This window comes from Neodiprion lecontei, chromosome 7, assembly GCF_021901455.1.
Source record: "Neodiprion lecontei isolate iyNeoLeco1 chromosome 7, iyNeoLeco1.1, whole genome shotgun sequence".
Taxonomy (NCBI): Eukaryota; Metazoa; Arthropoda; class Insecta; order Hymenoptera; family Diprionidae; genus Neodiprion; species Neodiprion lecontei.
The window spans coordinates 465,945-488,624 of NC_060266.1; the positions used below are offsets into that span (position 1 = coordinate 465,945).

Sequence of the window (22,680 nt, forward strand, 5' to 3'; positions counted from 1 at the left end):
TGAATTTTTTTTTCTCGAAAATAGTTCAACAAAATTTGAAAACAGTCGATAGTCAATGTATTTATCCGATCAATAAATTATTGCTACTACTCTTAAAAAGTTTCCAATGATTATCAGAGTTCATTTCGCAAATTTTCAATGATATTCGATTAAACAAATGGAGGGAACCTAATACTCTAAATACATCTGCTGGCATCTGGCGTTGATTTTATTTGAGTTGCCTCCTGCGGGTAACAAAGCTCCGCACCTCCTGCCGTCGATGTTCGCGTCATCTCGGGCCACTCGGGCGCCGTCGGGAACCGACATTGTGATGATGATAGTCGTGTGAGGGGTGAGTTTGTTGAATATCGTTTTTCGCCCACATTTGTGACAAATATTAGCTCGTCAGACGAATGTCGTCGAGCTGAGGCTTCTGCATCCACAAATTGCCATAAATGTACAGTCGCTTGTGCTGCGAGTGACGAATTTATTCGTCGAACAAGACGCCAGGTACTGATTTGAAATAATTGTTGGCTTTGAAGGTTACGTTATTTGTATGTGTACCTTTGGAGCGATGAAACCATTCCGCGTAATGCGTCGTCCTCGCCTGTAATACCCGGAATGATCATGACGAAGCTAAGGATAACAATTTCCTTGATCGTATGCCCGTAATTCTAAAAAGATTGTTGACAAATGGTTGCGGCCGGGAATACGGTTATGCGTCAAGGTGGGACGCGGCGAAATGTTAGAATTCTCTTGTTGGGGGAGCGGGGAGTTGGAAAAACCTCCCTGATACTCTCCTTGGTTAGCGAGGAGTACGCCGAGGATGTCCCCAGTAAGGCTGAGGAGATCACGATACCAGCTGATGTCACTCCGGAACAGGTCCCCACTCACATAGTTGATTACTCAGGTTAGTGTCCCGCTCTTTTTATCCCTGTTGGTACCAGAATATATCCTGTACCTCGGATCGCCGTTATATCAACATGCATGTTCCTCGATGTCGATGTCAACACATTTGTCTCGCATTGAGTTCAAACTGGAATTCTTAGCTGCAGAACAGACCGACGACCAGCTAGGAGAGGAAATTCAAAAGGCTCATGTAATTTGTGTGGTATATTCGGTGGAGGATGAAGACACATTGGACCGGGTGGCCAGCTACTGGTTACCCTTAATCAGACAGTCGTCGGCGGACAACCGATGCCCAATCGTCCTTGTTGGCAATAAAATCGATCTCGTCGACTATTCAACTATTGAGGTTGGAATATGAGACACTTACGATACAAATTGAATAGAACGCCATTGCCTTGGAAAAACTTGTTACTTCCCAAAATGTACTACCTGCTATTCTTGTTTCAGGCCGTTTATCCAATTATGAAAGAATTTTCAGAAATAGAGAGCTGCATCGAGGTAAGCAATTGCTATTTCATCTTCCTACTTACATCCACTTGTTATACCGTTACGTTTGTTTTCTTAATTACAGTGTTCTGCCAAAACGTTGCAAAATATTTCAGAAATGTTTTATTATGCGCAAAAAGCTGTCCTGCATCCTACTACACCCCTATACAACTACGACACACAAGAGGTAAGTTTTTTGGATTATCGGTACACTCGTGTATCGGATGTCCATTGAATTAAAATAACGAAATAGAGATATCGAGTAATCAGCAATTTCCAATTCATGGGTAAAAATAATATCTTTTTGTTTTTGACGTGATATTTGTTTGAGTTGCAGTTGACGGACGAATGCAAAACTGCACTGAGAAGAATATTTAAGGTACGTAGAATTAAGCTGATGGAAAGAAACCAATTTGACTTTCTAATCCTTACAAATTGCAATATTTTTTTTTTTTTCAGATATGTGACCTTGACAATGACGGTCTGTTGAACGATATGGAATTGAACACATTTCAACAGTGGTGCTTCAATACTCCTCTACAACCTCAAGTTTTAGTTGATGTGAAAGCAGTTCTTTCTAAAAATATTACTGACGGGATTAGCGAGGGCTGCGTCACAATGAAAGGTAGGCAACGGTGATCGATTACTTTCTTACATTGACAATACTATCCCTACTCTCTTAGTCACACAAATTCTTACTCTACAGCATTGTAGTTACTTTTGCTTTTCTCTTAAAGATATTTAAATGAACTGCGAAGATACGTGCTTGTAGAGAAAATAAAAACCAAATATACCAATGTTTCCAGGGTTCATGTATCTGCAGTGTCTATTTATACAGCGAGGTCGCAACGAAACAACATGGGCTGTTCTCAGAAAGTTTGGTTACGACAGCGACCTCTTAATGTCCAAAGAATATATCCACCCTCCGTGAGTATCGTATACTTGATAATCAAATGAGATGTACTTTATACCTATTTCAATTTTTTGGATTAATGGTTCTTATAGTTTGAAGGTGCCATTGGGCTGTACTACTGAACTATCGCACAAAGGCCAGGAGTTCCTAGCTGTACTTTTTATGCAACACGATTGCGATCATGACGGCGCTCTATCTCCATTAGAAATGGAGATGCTTTTCTCTCGCTGTCCAAGTCCACCCTGGGGTGAAGAATATCGGTTCATCGTACCCACCAATGAAAAGGTTTGCACCCATCCGGTTTTCTTTATTTTAGCGTCAGTTATGTATTCACCTCACACAGCCAAATCATATTCCAGAAATCACGTGTTGATCACTTGAAGATTAGCCACCCTTGTTTAAGTACCAAGTTGTTGACTATTGATATTTTGCACTCCATTGATTCAAAACAATGGACGCATTAGACCTTGGTTCAGATTCATTTGCAAAACATCAGTTGTAGATAATTGACAGTAACAACGTCCATACAATTGATTGTTATTTCACAGGGTTGGATCACATTTCAAGGATTCATGTGCCAGTGGGCGTTGATGACGTTGACCAATGTACGAAAAACTTTGGAATACATGGCATACCTCGGCTACAATATGTATAATAACGAGTGTCAAACAAATGCTATTAACGTGACTCGTGAGAAAAAATTGGATTTGGCCAAAAAACAGTCTAGCAGAAATGTGTATAGCTGTCACGTTATTGGACCAAAGAGCAGCGGCAAAACAACCTTATGCAGAACTTTCGTAGATCCAAAGCTTGAGGTGATTAAAATTTCCGATTTAAAAGTTCTGTCAGCAGTTTCTATTTTCGAAAATTTCAATTTCTAAACTACCTATGCGTCACTTTGATCAGGTACTTGACGAATGTTGACAATTTACGCGTTTTTCAAGGTCTAATGTGATTCAATTTTTACATGCTTTAATTTTAGAAAATCTTACGGTGGGGTTCACAAACCTGAATTGGCAATGATTACCAATGATCGTGTAGCTTTAAGGATAGATGATCAATTTTTCTTTATCACATTATTGTACTTATTTCTTTATCCTTTAGAAATTGAAACCAGATATCGTCCCATCTACCTCACACATCACCGTTAATACGGTGCATGTATATGGACAGGAGAAAACGATTGTACTTAGGGACATAAATATTCTGAACGTTCAAGACGCCTTGACCCCTGCACAAATTCAGTGCGACGCTGCAGCCCTTGTTTACGACGCTAGCAATCCAAAATCGTTTGAGTACATTGCTCGGATTTTCATTGTAAGCACTTTCATCCAGCACTATGTCCGAATTAATTACGAGTTATCGTTAATACTCAATAGTATTAAATTATCAAGCATATTGAACTTTAAAATCTACTCTAATATCAAACTATACACTATACTATCTTGAGATACTCCAATTGTGACTAGAGCATGGCATATTGTTTGATAGTGCTCAATTCAACGTATAACTGGGACTATGTGTGCTGCATATTAATTGGAATTTATTGGTTTTGTAGAAATACTTTGCCGACAGTAAAATACCGGTACTGATAGTCGCAAACAAGAGTGACCTAATGGAAGCTAAGCAGGACTATCTGTTGCAGCCCAACAGTTTCTGCAGCAAATACAAATTAATGCCACCTCAGCCTTACAGTGTAACACGTACTGTGCGTCGTGAAATATTTGTCAAGTTAGCTACTATGGCAGCATTCCCGTAAGTCCGCATTATTTTTAATAAAAAATCCTGGTTCACAACGATTATTATTATCCAACGTATCTAGCTTGATGATCAAGATTTTGATGATTGGTTATCGTTTACAAATATATAGATATAATGGAACGAGTCAGATTCGCAATATTAACTTGCTTCTTTTTCAAACAATGAAATACTAAATCAAGAAATAGGTACGTTGGTGTGAAAAAATTGGCTGTCGCAAAACATTAATACAAAAAAATTTGACATTTAGCCGCTTTCAAGCAGCGTGGGTATTATTTTACAAGCACAGGTTGGTGGAATTAAAACGATCCAAGTTATTGAACAGCTTCAACTCGACACATTTGCACCTGCACCTGTAACCAGTGCACTCACCTAGAAACATGCGTTATTCAACCTTTACGGCATGAAATCGCACGCATGTTACAATCACATCATTTGACTTTACTGATTTTCGGGCGTGCTTCGAACATTATTATGTCATCGTATTCCTATTTTCAGTCCACTGAGGCGTATGGTCCACATGTTACTTGTGAAACCCTCACCCATTGAGTGGTGGAGTTCGATTAGAAGGTTCACCTTATTATTACTCTTTTTATTTGTTTGCCATAGTGTGCATGCGTGTATTTGTCTTTCTGTCACATACCCGTTTTACAATAATTCAAGACGAAATCCTTATTGATGAGATTACGTGTACATGAATTACGTCTAGTTTCTTCAGTACAGGACTATCCTATTGACATCTCTTGGTACATTCAATAGAATTGCGCCGTTTATTTAAGAGCTTTATTGGTGTATTCAGTGACTAATTAGATCGTTGCAGAGAAATATAACTGAAAGTTTCATTTATCAAGTTCAACGTCTTGGTTTGATTGATTCCTGGCGATTTATTTCTAGCTCGCACGACGGTATACCTAGTTAGTTGTTGCTTGTTTGTCTCTAATTACCATGTTCACTATAAAACCATGTTTCACGACTTGTTATAATTAAGGGAGAATTCTGTACGTATTCTGCGTTTTGAATCCTTCAAAACAAGTATATCATATCAATTCTATTATATCCTGCCTGATTCGCACTTTATGCCTGTCCTTGTACCGAAGCTGCAAACTTATTACTACTGAACAATGCAACTAATATTAGGTGTAATACTTTTGTCCGATTATGCAATCCTGCAATTGTAACGGTTTGACCTTGTTCACTTAACATATTAATAAAGTAGATTTGCCATTTTGTTGATTATCGGTAGAGACTTGCATTGTTACACAATCATTTCTTGATACTGTAAAGTTAATGCAAAGAGATGTTTTTGATGTACTGAAGTGCGTAAATTATGGAATATGATTGCAGGCACATGAAGCAATTTGGATTGATACAAGGAGAGTCAGTCGTTTGGTGGAAAGCTGGGCTAGGACTTGCTGTCGCTACAGTTGCTGGATTTGTTGTGATGCGCGTCCTGAATACTGACAAGAGATAGTGGATCATGCCGCTAACTTACGCTGTCACAGTGACAAACCGTGTTTTTAGATAGTCTCTGTATGATGATGCATATACACCTCTATAGGTTTACATAGTGTTGCACATATATGCCACACATTAACATCACCTTGCGTTGAGTGCTGTTCACATGTGTCCTGTTATCGTGACTTTCAGGCACGTGTTATACATACACACAAATAGATTGTTAGTAGGAATTCTTTGCAAAGAATGTGAATAAAATTATTTTTGCTTTTCTGTTAAGTTGCGGAACTAAACTCAAGTTTGAATATGCGACACAAATATGTAAAGAATATATATACGTACATAGGTATGATGAATATCTTATATTTATATGTAGGTGAAAAAAATATTTATTCATTACTTCTAGTTATCATTAAAAATAAGACGTTTCATTTGAAGAGTTATAGTGGCAATAATTCTTATTCGTGTAAGAGGATAAATTGATCCCCATGTAAGGTATAGTGATAGACACCATGTAACTCGTCTTCTGTGTGCTTTGCGTTGTTATATAAAGCGGTTGCATCTACGCATGACATTGAATGCAATAAAGTTATAATTGTCAAATAATTTGTGCCCTACTGGGCTTGCACCGTACCTCTGTGAATGGTCAAAAATCGTCAGCATCTTGTTTATTTGGATTGTTCGAGAGTACAAGACGGAATTATTTTTTTTTTTAAGGATATATTCTGAAACTAAATCAGAAACCTGTAGCGAGTTAAATTTTTATAAATTTCCTGTCAACAAAGCGACACTATTGCAAAATTATGCGCAATTGATTTTTAATCATTCTTATTTTTGAGATTTTCAGATATAAAATTTTTTCATCACAGACTCGATTTGTAGGACTCTTTTTGCAGATCCATTTGTGGAATTTGTACACTCAATGTACAGAACGATTTATTCTACCCATAATAATACTGATTTATAATTCTTGTTGAGAATTGAGCGAATCGGAGAAATTTCAGGGAAAAACTACTCCTAGTATCACAACATTTGAGCCAAAGAAGAGGTCGATCGAAGGTACGCCTTTACAACTGCAAGGCCGTGTCACATAAATGTAAGTTTGGTTGCCTATAATTAGGCTACTTCCACTTGGACTGAACAAATCGGAGAAATTGCAGTGAAAAATTACTCCTGGTATCAGGAGAACATCTGAGCCGAGGAGCTTGATCAAAGGCACGCCTTATGCCTGAAAGCCTGTGTCGCATAAATATAAGTTAGGTTGCCTATGATTAGGCGCTTCCACTTAGGCAAATCGGAGAAACTGCAGCGAAAAATTACTCCTGGTATCAGGAGAACATCTAAGCCGAGGAGCTCGATCAAAGGCACGCCTTATGCCTGAAAGCCTGTGTCGCATATGTATAAGTTTGGTTGCCTATGATTAGGCGCTCCCACTTGGACTAAGCAAATCGAAGAAATTGCAGCGAAAAATTACTCCTAGTATCAGGAGAACATCTGAGCCGAAGAGCTCGATCAAAGGCACGCCTTATGCCTGAAAGCCCGTGTCGCATACGTATAAGTGTGGTCGCCTATGATTAGGCGCTTCCACTTGGACTAAGCAACTCGAAGAAATCGGAGCGAAAAATTACTCCTGGTATCAGGAGAACATCTAAGCCGAGGAGCTCGATCGAAGGTACGCCTTTACGGCCGCAAGGCCGTGTCGCATACATGTAAGTTTGGTTGCCTATAATTAGGCTACTTCCACTTGGACCAAACGAGTAAGTTGGGTTGCCTATAATTAGGCTACTTCCACTTGGACCAAGCATGTAAGTTTGGTTGCCTATAATTAGGCTACTTCCACTTTGACTAAACAAATCGGAGAAATTTCAGCGAAAATTACTCCTGGTATCAGGAGCGCAGGAGAACCGAGGAGCTCTTCCAAAAACAGGGACACATTGATTGATTGATTGTCTGCATGTGATGTCGACGCTGTGTGACTGAAGGCATGCATGCTTGCTTGAGAGGGCATGAGATCTCAAATTTTCGCGCCACTTCGTATTAGAACTAAGCAAATCGGAGAAATTTCAGCGAAAATTACTCCTGGTATCAGGAGCGCAGGAGAACCGAGGAGCTCTTCCAAAAACAGAGACACATTGATTGATTGATTGTCTGCATGTGATGGCGACGCTGTGTGACTGAAGGCATGCATGCTTGCATGAAAGGGCATGAGATCTCAAATTTTCGCGCCACTTCGTATTAGAATTAAGCAAATCGGAGAAATTTCAGCGAAAACTACTCCTGGTATCAGGAGCGCAGGAGAATCGAGGAGCTCTTCTAAAAACAGGGACACATTGATTGATTGATTGACTGCATGTGATGTCGACGCTGTATGACTGAAGGCATGCATGCTCCGAGTATCAGGAGCGCAGAAAAACTGAGGAGCTCTTCTAAACACAGGGACACATTGATTGACTGCATGTTATGTCGACGCTGTGTGACTGAAGGCATGCATGCTTGCTTGAGAGGGCATGAGATCTCAAATTTTCGCGCCACTTCCTATTGGAATTAAGCAAATCGGAGAAATTTCAGCGAAAACTACTCCTGGTATCAGGAGCGCAGGAGAATCGAGGAGCTCTTCTAAAAACAGGGACACATTGATTGATTGATTGACTGCATGTGATGTCGACGCTGTGTGACTGAAGGCTTGCATGCTTGCTTGAGAGGGCATGAGATCTCAAATTTTCGCGCCACTTCCTATTGGAATTAAGCAAATCGGAGAAATTTCAGCGAAAATTACTCCTGGTATCAGGAGCGCAGGAGAACCGAGGAGCTCTTCCAAAAACAGAGACACATTGATTGATTGATTGTCTGCATGTGATGGCGACGCTGTGTGACTGAAGGCATGCATGCTTGCATGAAAGGGCATGAGATCTCAAATTTTCGCGCCACTTCGTATTAGAATTAAGCAAATCGGAGAAATTTCAGCGAAAACTACTCCTGGTATCAGGAGCGCAGGAGAATCGAGGAGCTCTTCTAAAAACAGGGACACATTGATTGATTGATTGACTGCATGTGATGTCGACGCTGTATGACTGAAGGCATGCATGCTCCGAGTATCAGGAGCGCAGAAAAACTCAGGAGCTCTTCTAAACACAGGGACACATTGATTGACTGCATGTTATGTCGACGCTGTGTGACTGAAGGCATGCATGCTTGCTTGAGAGGGCATGAGATCTCAAATTTTCGCGCCACTTCCTATTGGAATTAAGCAAATCGGAGAAATTTCAGCGAAAACTACTCCTGGTATCAGGAGCGCAGGAGAATCGAGGAGCTCTTCTAAAAACAGGGACACATTGATTGATTGATTGACTGCATGTGATGTCGACGCTGTGTGACTGAAGGCTTGCATGCTTGCTTGAGAGGGCATGAGATCTCAAATTTTCGCGCCACTTCCTATTGGAATTAAGCAAATCGGAGAAATTTCAGCGAAAATTACTCCTGGTATCAGGAGCGCAGGAGAACCGAGGAGCTCTTCCAAAAACAGAGACACATTGATTGATTGATTGTCTGCATGTGATGGCGACGCTGTGTGACTGAAGGCATGCATGCTTGCATGAAAGGGCATGAGATCTCAAATTTTCGCGCCACTTTGTATTAGAATTAAGCAAATCGGAGAAATTTCAGCGAAAACTACTCCTGGTATCAGGAGCGCAGGAGAATCGAGGAGCTCTTCTAAAAACAGGGACACATTGATTGATTGATTGACTGCATGTGATGTCGACGCTGTATGACTGAAGGCATGCATGCTTGCTTGAGAGGGCATGAGATCTCAAATTTTCGCGCCACTTCGTATTAGAATTAAGCAAATCGGAGAAATTTCAGCAAAAATTACTCCTGGTATCAGGAGCGCAGGAGAATCGAGGAGCTCTTCCAAAAACAGAGACACATTGATTGATTGATTGTCTGCATGTGATGGCGACGCTGTGTGACTGAAGGCATGCATGCTTGCATGAAAGGGCATGAGATCTCAAATTTTCGCGCCACTTCGTATTAGAATTAAGCAAATCGGAGAAATTTCAGCGAAAACTACTCCTGGTATCAGGAGCGCAGGAGAATCGAGGAGCTCTTCTAAAAACAGGGACACATTGATTGATTGATTGACTGCATGTGATGTCGACGCTGTATGACTGAAGGCATGCATGCTTGATTGAGAGGGCATGAGATCTCAAATTTTCGCGCCACTTCCTATTAGAATTAAGCAAATCGGAGAAATTTCAGCGAAAACTACTCCTGGTATCAGGAGCGCAGGAGAATCGAGGAGCTCTTCTCAAAACAGGGACACATTGATTGATTGATTGACTGCATGTGATGTCGACGCTGTGTGACTGAAGGCATGCATGCTTGCTTGAGAGGGCATGAGATCTCAAATTTTCGCGCCACTTCCTATTGGAATTAAGCAAATCGGAGAAATTTCAGCGAAAATTGCTCCAGGTATCAGGAGCGCAGGAGAACCGAGGAGCTCTCCCAAAAACAGGGACTCATTGGTTGATTGATTGACTGCATGTGATGTCGACGCTGTGTGACTGAACGCATGCCTGCTTGATTGATAGGGCATCTGATCTCATGAATTTTTGTTTAAAATTGTAACGTTTTACAAACATCCCGGAATCAATACTACGATGCATCACATCGATGGAATTCTGCGAGTCTAATTTATTACGCACAGTTCGAATACGCTGCGGGAAACAAATCAAAAGTGACGGCCCCACAAAAAAATGTGCACCAACTTCTTAAAGAGGAGGGGAAGATAAGACACATACTGATAGGTTCAAGGTTTCAGTTGCAGTTTATTAAATATTTCTTAATCGTAGTACAAGTGTTCTGATGTCAGTGTATAGTGTTTTAACAAGTTCTTAAGTAGTATTGTTGTGGAAGACAAAAAGAAATGCAAAAGAATTATTGCACATTACCTAAGAAATGTTACTTTTATATCCCGAAAACAAACTGCAATTTACATAAGCCTAGGCCTAAAATGAGACATGTCATATGAGGTAGTTATCATTGTAGTTTGGAAGTAAGTAGAGTCTTATTTCATAATTGCAATCGTGTTCATAGTAGAAGAAACTGCAGCAAATACACGAATACGTGTGTCGAGCGGACGCCTGCGCTGGGGTTTTCAGGCTATACGACATGCTATCGCGTATGTCGAGTGGCCTGCTTTCAACGCGTTAGGCGCATCGCTTCATTCACACCACTTATAATGTATTTTCGTGGGCGGGCAAGCGTGTGGTCTTGCAGTCAGAAACGTAATATTCGGGCCTGACGAAAACAAATCTAAACAAGATCGTCGTGCAAAAATGTCACGAGCCGGATCAAAATTAAAGTCGATGAGGAAACTTGTCGAGAAAGTGGATCATTCATCGAAACTGAGGACGGATATACCAGCTGGTATGGCAATGCCTAGTCCACCGTTAGGACCTGTACTCGGACAGGTTAGGTTTTGAATTGACACTATTTACTATCGTATATTTGTGAAATGCTCTGTAAGAATATACAGGGTTATTCTTCTGCACTTGAAAATGTGTTTCTTCCTAATACTACTTATTTGACCATCAATCTTACACTTGTACAAAGTCACCTATCATGCAATTAGTGAATCTTTGACGAGAATCGCTAGAAATTCGAACATTGGTCCGGATTTACCATAATGCTGCCAATAAAAACGTAATTATCTGTTTCAGCGTAACATAAACATTTCAGCTTTTTGCAAAGATTTTAATGAGAGAACCAAAGATATCAAGGAAGGAATTCCATTGCCCTGTCGAGTACGAGTGACCTCTGACCGTACTTATGATTTGGTGATCCACAAGCCACCAACAACTTTTTATTTAAAGCAAGCTGCTGGAATTCAGCGTGGTGCAATGCATTCTGGTTAGTGTTGCTATTTGCTTTTTTCCCTTCATTTCGTATGATTGTGATGAACTATCCAAATTTAAATACCTGAACTTTTTCAAGCCAAAAATTCAGTTGTTCTTCATTACATACTAACAGTTCAGCAAATAATTTTAAGCGTAGTATGTCCAACCATAAGTTATATTCCTGTAATTTGCAATGCCGTTATGAAGGAGGTTCAGTCTTTCTTCAGGCATGATGAAAGTTACATACATGCGATAAATGAATTTACAGCACCGTACATTGAAATGAAATGTATTAGTAATCAATATTAAAGTTTGTCAATGACTCCCAATAATGGTTAATTCATAATACACATAATTCATGATACTGATGAACTTGCTACTCATAACTTCCCCAGTCTTTCACCAGCTTCGTTTAATAAGCTTTAATTAATAATCCATACTGGAATACATTATTCTAATTCCAAACGATGCGTGTTGGTAAAAAAAAATGAATATTCTTTTGCAGGTGAAGAAGTGGCTGGCAAAATAACATTGAAACATTTGTATGAAATTGCCAAGATCAAATCTGAAGATCCTTCTATGGCTTTACTGGATTTGAAACAAATCTGTGAAATGTTTGTTGGTGTGGCTCGTAGTTGTGGAATTCAAGTTGTACGAGAACTAGATCCTGTAGAATATGGCAAATTTTTGGAAGAACGAAAATTGGTAATCGAAGAGCAAAAGCGGGAATTGCAAGAAAAGAAAGAAGCTAGAATGCTCCGAACAATATAGATACAGACTTAGATACGATAAACTTACTGAACACTTCAAGCTGTAGAAATTAATTTACATAATTGAAATACAAAAATGAAATGTAACAATATTTTTTTCTGATAAATCGGTATTTTGCAACTTTAGTATTGTCTGAAATACAGTAATCATAATAATGCTAAGAATACACATACTTAGGAAATGCGTCTCTTCAAATTCATTCTAAAGTTGCAAAATATTGGTTTTTTTTGCAGCTTTGTTGCCTTAACTCTATGAACTTCACTATGTCTTAGAACTATTACATCTCTTCCTTGCACTTTTTCTTTGGAACTGGAAGATACCACTTTGAATTACGCAGGATACAAGATATCCATACATGTAATTGACAGACCTGAAGCCAGCATCCAGAGTTATTGCAGCTGATGTTAATTAAAATAACATCACGAAGCCAGACCATCCAAAGGTTCCTGCGTTCTTTAAACTTGTGATTCTCTTTTATAGCTATGAATATAAAACCGAACTGCATTGTAACGTAGTTCAACACGTTTGGCTGGTAATTCTGGCTGCTAGATTCATCTTCATATTAGAGCACTAATGTCAATTAACAAGGGATTCCGAGGTTGCTCTTCGTAAGATAATTTCTGTGTAACTTGAAATTTAAATCATTCTATTTACCCTTATCGATCTTTGTTGTGAAACAAAATATCAATTTGAAACTGCAGTCTACTGTGCACAATGGATTATTTCAATTTGTACATATATTAAATTATTTAGACATATTAGATAAATAATAAACAGGTACACTTTTGCATATTTTTGAATTAGATACAATACAGGTATTTTATTTTGTTTATTTATTTGATTAAGTATAAATCATTTGCTTTTCGATATTTCTCAGATTATTCACATTTGCATTCACTTTGTTACGTTACATAAGTATATATGATCTTTCACAAAATATCCGCTTCGCATTACTAAGCAGTCAAGTAATTGACTGTTCAACTTCACGTGATGTACCTTCAAAAACGTATCATCTGCGTAGTAGAACCCGTCAGCTTATTTATAAAATGTCAAAACTGTTTCCTTGATGGTGATGGTAATTCTTCCCTGATAATGTTGAAAAATCTCCAGATGCAGATGAGATTAAGATGCTCGGCAGTAAAAGTTTACTGGTTTGAAAGAGCCAAACTAGATATCGGATTCAGCTGATGCCAAGAGTATCACCAACGACTGCAACAGTTCAAGAAATCATGAGCATGTGATGTTCGGTCACGAACAATGAGTACTTATTCATATTCAATTGCTGTAGTGATTAGAAACAAACCTGTTTTGTTTGAGAAAAGATGCTTTTGTGCTGGAACTCTGCAACCCCTCACTTTTGGGGAACATCTTTCCTGCCTCAGGAAGATCAGGGCCCGTCCCACTCCGAAAATTTGATGCTTTAGATAACTGATCCTTCCTGAATATCGACTCGACGGGTATTTACTTTAGCTGCACAAAGTCATAGGCAGGGGAATCCAGGTACCTTCAATAGTGGAAGATGGTAACTCCAGGCTATGAGAGTATTCTCTATAGGATCAAAAAAATTATGCAGCAAAAATCGCAATTTCAAAGATATACGTGTTCTGGATCTATCGCATCGAAGTATTTTTCGCGCCTATCGTTTTTTTGCTGGTTGTCACAGACTCTTCGCGAAGCAACTTGGAAGTAAAGAGCCAATGAACCGTATGCAGTTGATAGTGATTGGTTGTTTAAACTACAAGCTATGAATTCTAGAAATTGTGGTGGTTCGTTGTTTTGAACAATTCTCTTGTCAACAATAAATTTTCAACGTTATGGCATTTAAATTGATTTTTATCAGATCTTCTTAATAGCGTCCTCTTCTCTTGATGGCGTCGTGCTTCCTTGACGGGTCCTATTCGCTCAACAGCATCTTCTTCTCTTTATGGTGTCCCATTGCCGGGATCTCGTCTCTTTCCCTCGATGACGTTCCGTTCCCTCGACGACGTTCCGTTCCCTCGATGGCGTCCCGTTCCCTCGACGGCGTCCCGTTCCCGCGATGACGATCCTGTTCCCTCGATGGCGTCCCGTTCCCTCGAAAGCGTCTTCCTTCATCGATTGCCCCCTCGTCCCTCAATGGCATCCTCTTCTTACGATGGTGTCCTTTTCTTACGATGGTGTCCTTTTCTTACGATGGTGTCCTCTTCTTACGATGGCGTCCACTTCCCACGATGGCGTCCTCTTCCCGCGATGTTGTCCTCTTCTCTCAACGGCGTTCTTCTCCTACGACAGTGTTGTCTTTCCAGTTTTTTTTATTTTTTTTTTATTTTTTATTATTTGATGGCGTCTTCCTTTGATGTGTCCCCTTCCCGCGGATAGCGGCCTCTCTCCTCGATGGTACTCGCTTCCCTCAGTAGTATCCTCTTCCCGTAGATTGTCATCCTCCTAGAATGGCATCCTCTTCATTCTTCAGTAGTCTTCTTTCTTCTGCGATGGGTCCATTCTTCTGTACGATTCACCTGAAAATACCCCCCTTCCCCAGCAAAGCAATTTTCAGTGACCCAGCTCATGCTCTTTTTTTTCCGTACTTTGTGATACAATTTAAATTTTTGATTTCCTTATTTTTTTTAAATACTTTTTTGTTTACTTGCTTCGTAATGGCATTTTTGCTGGGCCGTGATCTTTTCATGTAACGCTTTAATTTTTTTTTTGGGGGCTCCAATGTGTTATTTTTTTTTCATCATGATTAATTTTTTTAGAGTCAATGTTTTCAATAATTTTTTTTTTCTTTTACCCCCAGTTTGCGCATGTTTTTCTTTCCTCACTCCAAGTTAATATTATCGAAGTAAATCCAAAATCACTGATGTAAAATCAGGAATTAGAAGTTAATTTTCCTCAGAAGCGTCAAACACCTCAACGCACAGAATACAATGGGAACCAGAAAGAAGATAACCTTCAGATCAACGACAAAGACCAATAGAATCTGGGGAGATCTGAAACAGTTTAATAACGAGTACCCATAAGTATTTTAAAACGGGCAAATTAATTTTGGTCAATTGATCACAAACCTGTAACTATATGGTGTAGAAGAATCTAGCGCTGGAACTCTGCATCGAGGTTCAAGTCCGCAGAGATGAGACGAAAACTAGCTGGCGGACCAGAAGTTGCCACCCCACAGTAGAACCGCGAGAATGATCAATCTTCCCAAGATGTTTTCAGCGAATAAGGTTTCAATTCAACTCCCTATCTACTTTCAGAGTAATTGCGCTACGACGATAATCCAACTGTCCAAAGTTGGAAATGCGCTAAGGTAAGGCGAAATAGATGATTTCCAATTTCAGAAGACTGAAAATCAGAACGGCAAAGTCGAAAGAGATGGGAAGCGATGCTGGAACATCCGAAAGGTAATATTGCAGCCAAACCCCTATGGAACATAGTTGGATGACCGAATTCATCCCCTTTCTTGTAAGGCTGACCCAGGGAATTCTCCGAAACTCTAAAAAACTCGGTTAGCAAAGACAACGAACTATAAAAAGAGCGCGTCTCACCTCTATTTTTCAGTTTCTTCTCAAGGACCCATTTCTAACATGAATCAGCAGCATAGACGAGTTTCCCATTTTGATAAAATGTATAATTTGTACCTGACCATTCCAGAATATTTTCAATTGACTATCCTTGTGGTATACAGGTCAACCCCAATTGTTCAGTCTTTTACATTGCAGCTTCTTCATTATTTAAAATCATCCCAATCTCACGTCACCCACACATCAATCTAAGGGCCGTTAGTTGAAGGCATTTTCTACTCCAAAGTATCCTCAAGCGAATCACCAACAGTGCAATAACTAAAGGTACATAAATATCTATTAACCATGCATGTATGGTACTATTGATCTTGTCCAGCATGGTCGCAAATCCTGAGCATCTTTATGGGATCTATCGCTTGTCTATCAATTTATAACTATTGGGAAAGATGTAATGTTGCAGTTAACCGTTACCGTACAGCTTAATGCTTTATCTGGAGAGTAAACAATTATTTAGTCATGTCAATTTTCATCCTTTGATTCAATTGTTCATGTGAATAAATTTGAAATACTTCCAGGGATATACCGTATCCATATTTCCTTGCTGTAGTCTGGATCAAAGCGTCTCATATTTTACATCATTTAAAATACCTCAGTGACGGTATCACCTTGTGTTTACACAGACGTCAATCGATAAGAAGTGCATCATATGTCAATTTTCGTCAATAGGTAAATGATTGTGCAGTTTGAAATCTTCAACAAACGCGACGTGTAAGATCTTATTTTGTTCCTTGAAAGTGTAGCACACGTTTTTCCTTCTGAAAGTTCTTCAACCTACAGATAAAGATATTAGCCTCCCAAGTTCCCCCCTCCCCTCCCTGCCGACCGGCGCATAGTAGCGATTTATTCACATCGTTTTCAAATAATACAAATACACACAGCACTACAAAAGATCAATTCCTAAGAGTGAGTTCCTTACAATCGATGCTACACAATTATTGTGAAATTGTATATAACCAGAGGCAGAACTATAGTTATTAAGCACAATCATATGCACATACGCCTGTGGGTATATCAATGTAACTTTGTATGCACGTACGTATGTGTCTATATAGGTGTGTGTGTATGCATCTACGTACGTCTATGCGCATCGCTATTTCTGAAGAACAATTAACAGCAATAAAGCCGGACAGTAAATTATAATAATTGCATTCCATATCACTCACCGATAACAGCCTAATTATGCTATGCCACTTCAAATCCGATCATACTTAATGTCCATAGGCTGTACAGAGTATTGCAAATTGGGTGCCACGATATGTAGATACAACTAATTTACTTGTGCCAGGAACACGAGGATGATTCTTGCGTACCTGATTAATTTTGCCGAGCTATGCCATATTATATACAAAGTACAATGCCACAGTCCTCAGCTAGTCCAGTAAAGAAGATTACATATAATTTTTTGTGCCTTCAATACCTAGCAAAATCATAGCCGCACAGCAATTTTTAATATTTACACATCGCTTGAAAGACTTGCCCACGTAATCACATGCAACTTTACACAGAACTGAACCAACTCCACCGCACTGTTTCACCAGAGCTTCTAAGGAAGAAAACATCTGTACTATTTTGCATTGAGCACTGTTTGTATGTCACAGGGACTCGTGCCATGTCGAAAAGCATTAACACGTCATGCTGGTTAAAAGACAGGTGAGGCGCTATCTGCTTTCCCTTTAGTTTCTAGAAAAGAAATCAAACATTGCTGCTCCCAACTTCCGAGATTGACATCTCCACGAGTTTGCATACTCTGTTGTACACCTAAATTTCCGCCAAGAGGCATCTGTTGCGTATAATGTACCTTATTGCGAAGAATTTACGTCTATCACCTTACATTGTTGAACGAGATAGTATGCAGCGAAATATCTTTAGATTACCGTGTACACCCGACTGCGATCAACCGGTATTTTACTCTTATGCTTCTGTTCAGAATTATTTAGTATTGATCACGGTACCTCGTCAATCGTTCAGGGGAATGCGCCATACAATTGGTACGTCAAGCCCAGCGATCCATGCGCCGTATCTCGCAATGCGTCGCTATCGCATCGGTCGGTATTCCTGTAGCTCAAAATGAGAATGTTGACTTTCCCCATCCCCGCCCCAAATATTTGCACAGATAATGATAGTAATATTCCGCTCTAAACAGCCATATTCATTCCTCTGTTACCTCGTTACACCTTACGAACCCTCTCGCCACCGATATTCTCGCAACTCTGCTGCCAGGATCAATAACCCTAATTCGACAGCAATCCTGAAGCTTAAATTGTCATATTGATTGCCCCAACCCCCCCAAATATGTTTTCACAAATTATTACAACCAATCATTGACCTTTTACCTCTGTAAAGACTGGGGTGATCTACGTTCAAACACATACGTTATCTTTCGTATCTCCGACTGCACAATATCCAGTATCAGCAACTTTTAAATCTTTGTCAACAGTTCTAGCCTCGGTCTCCTCTCATTGTTCTCCTGATGGCAATAACACCTGGTTTTTGTAAGCGAATGGATGAATATCTTGTATGACACCTTGTCGAGCAGCTTGGACTACCATGGCTCGACCCTTGGTACTGTTTCAGGGTCCAATTCATATGTTTTATCTTGACCAAGCAGGCAATCCTACAGTCGAAAATCAAAAGGTATGTGAAGCCCCACCCGCCGCCCCATTAATTTTCAACTCACGCAGTAGGTATCAATATTGCATACACAGATCTCAAATTGGTATATAAAAAGATGCTACGTTGGTTGGTGGATGAGTCCAAACTCGTTAGCTCTGTTTCCCCAGCTTCATAAAAATGTCGATACGCAGTAGTAAATTTGTCTCTGCATGCCGTCGCCGAACCATTCATAAATATATATTTTATGTGTATAGATACTATTCTTTTAGGTTACCAGGCATAATTTTTGATAACTTCTTGCTTGCTTTCTTGAAAGCTGATAAAGCGGCTGCCTTCTTGTTCTGCCTCTGCACAATCCAAATTTTTATATTGCGGAGAATATCTGACACCAAATAGCAAATCCACATCCAACCCTATCCAGGGTAGCAGAAGAGAAGGGTGGAAGCAGGGTGGAGATTCCCCTCGCATCCTCTGTCGACGCTAGTAGGTAGCAATAAAATTTGCAGACTTGCTCGCTTAATTTCTGCTGGGATTCCTATAGCTTAAAACAACAACAACAACAACAAGAACAACAAGAACAACGATATTGGTTACTGTGCCAGTCAGTCAGATATCCAAGAACATTGTCTCCAAAATGATCACCCATCACATTTTCTTATATCATTCACTTGATGCACGAAAAATTTGATATTTGTCCATATTAGCTAGGGCAATGAAAATCGCAAGAAACGCTGTCTAAATAACCGGTACCTCTGTATAATTTTCCTTTTTCCCTCTTGATGGCCATATTTGCGACATCATGTATAGTCTCCATTATTCAGCAATCTAAAACACTCACACCATTCTTTCCCCAACATAACTGCAACATATTATTGTTCCATTTGCGCAATCTTATTCATCCAGGTGGAATCAACTCGCGCTTCTTTGGTTCGAATCTGTGAAAACATGGTTATTTGTCGCCCAAGCAGGGCTCATATCTAGGCTACTCCGTGTATCATTGCATTTGCCATACTTTTCAACTTGATTACATAATATTGTGCATTTGCTAAAAAATCTACAAAAGACGATACCTTGCCAATCGACAATCTTTATAGACACGACTCGATTAATATAGGAGATACACTTATTTCTGGTATACACTCCCATACCTGGCACTTTCTTTATCCTAGAATGATATTGAAACTGGTGCGTTCCTGAATAACTGCGGTTCGACTGAGTTTCGTGCAATCGGTGATGAGGGATGATCGATCAGCATGCGACGTTAGGTGGGATGAACCCGTAAGTCTGGCATGTAAAAGACCTATTTAACTTCAGCTTGCCCGTGCCGTTCGTCAGACCTGAGAAAATACCATATTTCCTGGGGGAGGTGGGGGTGTTACATAGGAACAGCTCACCGCCGGTATTCCCCCTAGTTTTCTGGCTTGTTCTCGGATCAGCGGCAAAACGAGGGATGATTTACTATGCGATGCGTTCTCGCTTGCGAATCAGGGGTGTAGAGTTTTGAGGTGTCATTTCAGCCAGTCTGCCTCATGGCTGTCTAGAAACACAGAATATCCCTTTCGTTTTTTAAAAAACGCCCGGCGGCGTGCGCTTGATTCGGTGGAAGTGCAACCAGACACATTCACAGCCCCGGGGTGACCTTTGTACCAAGTTTTGGCTCGGAACGCAATTTTCTATGGGTTTACTGCCGTACTGAAAAGGATTTATGGAATTAATAGTACAAGAAATAAAATTATTGTGATACTAGAAAAAAAATGTTGCTTGTTAAATATGTAACATCTTTATTTTTGTAAAAATATTCTCTTATCGAGTCTTTGGTCTCCATCTATAAAACAGAATTATACACAACAAAAAGAAAATTCAATATGAATTAAATTATATATGTTTACAATAGTTTTCTTTTAAAAACAGGCGTATAACAATTTCTTTTCTCCTTTTAATTAACGAGTTACGATTACGTTGGTCTTAAGAATTATAAAAAATTATGTCTGTGGTACATGTGAAGTGTGTTCATTGACTCTACAATAGATCTGAAAATAATCTATGAATTTAATGATCAATATACTACTTTTCCGCATCTATTGCTAATTCTCAACACATGAGTAGACATGTGCGAGATAAGGGGGCGTCCATTAATTCCGCGAGTTGTTGGGGGGGGGGGGGTCTAGCCCAGTTTCACGCGGTGGAGAGTGGGGGTCTCGGCAAATATCACGTAACGTTTTTTCACACGAGTCACCGCGGACTGAATTACAATGAATATTCTTTTACAAATTTTAACAGTTCCGATTCAAGTATTTTATTGCAATTTTCTCGACTGTGATTCTACACTACGTTCTGCCTGAAAACATTAGTGTTAACTAGACTTAAATAAAAATAATTGAGCAAATTATGTTTTTTTTAAACAAATTCAACACGGTCAAGCACAGGTCAACGTATTTACACTAAAAATACGCATTTTGAAAAATCTCGCGTGAGATTGGGGGGGGGATCGCCTAAGTAACCACACGTAATGAATGGACGCCCGCTAAGAAGAATCTATACTTTTTATTGCAAAAAAGACTTTGGTTTCGATACGGTCTACAAACCAAACCGCTGATTGGCAGAGAGCCCTCGCAGAGCTTCCAGTCATCAGTGCCCCTAGCCTCCCAATGTCATCAGAACCAGCCACCTCAGCCCTCCATTCCATTGTCATCTCAAACGTAGAGACTGCAATTAAAAAATATCCAGATATACATCGGGATGTCGTAGCTAGGACTAGTCCTTTTCCCGCGGGGTATGCCTAAGTGCAGGACAGCTGGAAGGAGCTACTCTTGCTCTCTCAAATTTTCATCTTCTTCAAAATCCTCGAGACTGTTTTATTTGTGTTCCAAGGAAATGCCACAGAATATCGTTCAGTGTCGTAACTTTCAAACAAATTACACCCGTTGCTATCCGTCAGTCGTAGAAGTCAATGGTAAGAACGAACCAACTGTGACAGATATTTCTTTTTCTCATCACTCATCGTTGCAAGGGAGCCTTGATCGCCTTCAGCATCGACATAAAACTGTCCAAGCTGCTCAGTGCCGAGCACAACGGCGCCTCCCAGACATTCTCTTCTTGCTCGTTGTGGCCAGATTCGTAGAACTCCTCCTCATTTTGGCAGTGTCTTTGGGTTATGGTGAGTTTTTCTTTGATCTGCTGCCATCTTCTGAGTCTCAGCATCTGTTTGTGATGCAGCTCTCGCTCAGCCGTAGAAATGGTGTACGCAAGTACAGCTTCCACTCTCAGGTTTCGTCTGGGGCTTCGACGGAATAATACTTTCTTACAGCGAGCCCTGTGTATCCAATCAGACAATTCTTCGGTATGACCACCTTGATCGATATCATGTCCTCGTGGCTTCCTCGTGGCTCCCATTTCGACGAAATCGGATGTCAAATTTGTGGGATATATTTGAACAGCCTTCAGATACGATGGTTACGTCTCGTTCTTTAATTAACGGGCTGACGCGTCTTCCTCAGATAACTAATGAACACAGTATACACCAACCTGTATCAAGCTTCGAGTCGCCGGTGAGGCTTCTCTCGTACGCGATGCAACACCGCCTGTGCTTCGTTCGTAGGATGTCAAGTATGCGATATCTTTGTTCTTGATTTGTTCGGTCCACCCTGCCACTGGCAACACCACTCGATACAGCCCCTGCGACGTCCGACGATGGAATGTGCCCGGGAGACGGATGGTGGGAGTTTATATACCCCTGGTGGGTGTCGCCAGACCTCGCTACCGACGCCTGATCGAACGCCGTGCTACTACGCCCAGTTCGCCCGAACTAGTCCCAAGTATTTACCTCGATTTTATTCAACCGAGCTCTTTCTGCACCCGCGCTTCGTCCCTATATTGAAATAAAATCGAAACCATGTGTTTTGCCCTTATCAATTTGTCATGTAATTGCCGCCAGTGCAAAAGTAGCGGGGTGTTCCAAGGGTTTCACCGCGTAGGCGAATGGATTTTGCTGCGTTCTACGGCCAAGGTGGCGGCGTCGAGACGCTACGTCACCGGTCAATGTAACTACTCTCGTCCCCCCGCTGTTAGCCGTTGAGGCACATGCACATACACTAATGTAGGAAAAGCGGCGTCATTGATTTTTCTTGTAGTATATACCCTCTATTGCTCTGCACAAATACTGATCTTCGTTTCGTCCCGAAATTTCATATCACCACCACTACGCTTGGTGACAATATTCCTTATGAAAGGCACCTTGATATTGATATTGATTATGACGCTGATCGCGAAGAATAATCAATTTTCTGAAGGACCGCGAAAAAGTAACGGGCTTCAATTAGTTTAACCGATGTGATTC

At 40.2% G+C, this 22,680-nt stretch overlaps 3 protein-coding genes and 1 long non-coding RNA gene across 12 annotated transcripts; 2 read left to right on the top strand and 2 right to left on the bottom strand.

Annotated features, from left to right (window-relative positions):
* The first annotated feature begins 218 nt into the window (after positions 1-218).
* On the top strand, positions 219-6,106 carry LOC107216904 (mitochondrial Rho GTPase). Of its 5 annotated transcripts, XM_015654237.2 has the most exons (15): positions 219-331; positions 522-889; positions 1,029-1,234; positions 1,336-1,386; positions 1,460-1,561; positions 1,712-1,753; positions 1,834-1,999; positions 2,181-2,301; positions 2,380-2,572; positions 2,836-3,102; positions 3,392-3,604; positions 3,846-4,042; positions 4,296-4,334; positions 4,544-4,615; positions 5,390-6,106. In XM_015654237.2, exons 2-15 carry the CDS (start codon positions 673-675, stop codon positions 5,514-5,516), a joined length of 2,013 nt encoding a protein of 670 aa, XP_015509723.1. In that variant the 5' UTR covers positions 219-331; positions 522-672; the 3' UTR covers positions 5,517-6,106. The 5 variants fall into 5 exon arrangements, with proteins under 5 accessions (XP_015509723.1, XP_015509722.1, XP_015509724.1 ...); XM_015654236.2 differs by having other exon boundaries at positions 230-889; XM_015654238.2 differs by lacking the exon at positions 4,544-4,615 and having other exon boundaries at positions 236-889.
* A 4,628-nt stretch (positions 6,107-10,734) lies between these two features.
* On the top strand, positions 10,735-13,716 carry LOC107216874 (39S ribosomal protein L11, mitochondrial). Its single transcript, XM_015654192.2, has 3 exons — positions 10,735-10,971; positions 11,221-11,410; positions 11,903-13,716. The coding sequence occupies exons 1-3, from the start codon at positions 10,837-10,839 to the stop codon at positions 12,166-12,168; spliced, it is 591 nt and encodes a 196-aa protein (XP_015509678.1). The 5' UTR covers positions 10,735-10,836; the 3' UTR covers positions 12,169-13,716.
* Positions 12,985-22,073, bottom strand: LOC107216868. 5 transcript variants are annotated; one of them, XR_006905302.1, is made up of 5 exons: positions 21,870-22,073; positions 19,739-21,050; positions 15,216-19,628; positions 13,472-15,140; positions 12,985-13,377 (listed from the first exon to the last, which is right to left on the bottom strand). It is a non-coding gene; the product is annotated as an uncharacterized LOC107216868 (long non-coding RNA). The 5 variants fall into 5 exon arrangements; XR_006905299.1 differs by having other exon boundaries at positions 15,216-19,681; XR_006905300.1 differs by having other exon boundaries at positions 15,216-17,411; positions 17,684-21,050.
* Positions 21,057-21,863, bottom strand: LOC107216881. The gene has a single exon (XM_015654200.2). It carries the CDS (start codon positions 21,735-21,737, stop codon positions 21,342-21,344), a length of 396 nt encoding a protein of 131 aa, XP_015509686.1. The 5' UTR covers positions 21,738-21,863; the 3' UTR covers positions 21,057-21,341.
* Positions 22,074-22,680: the final 607 nt, after the last annotated feature.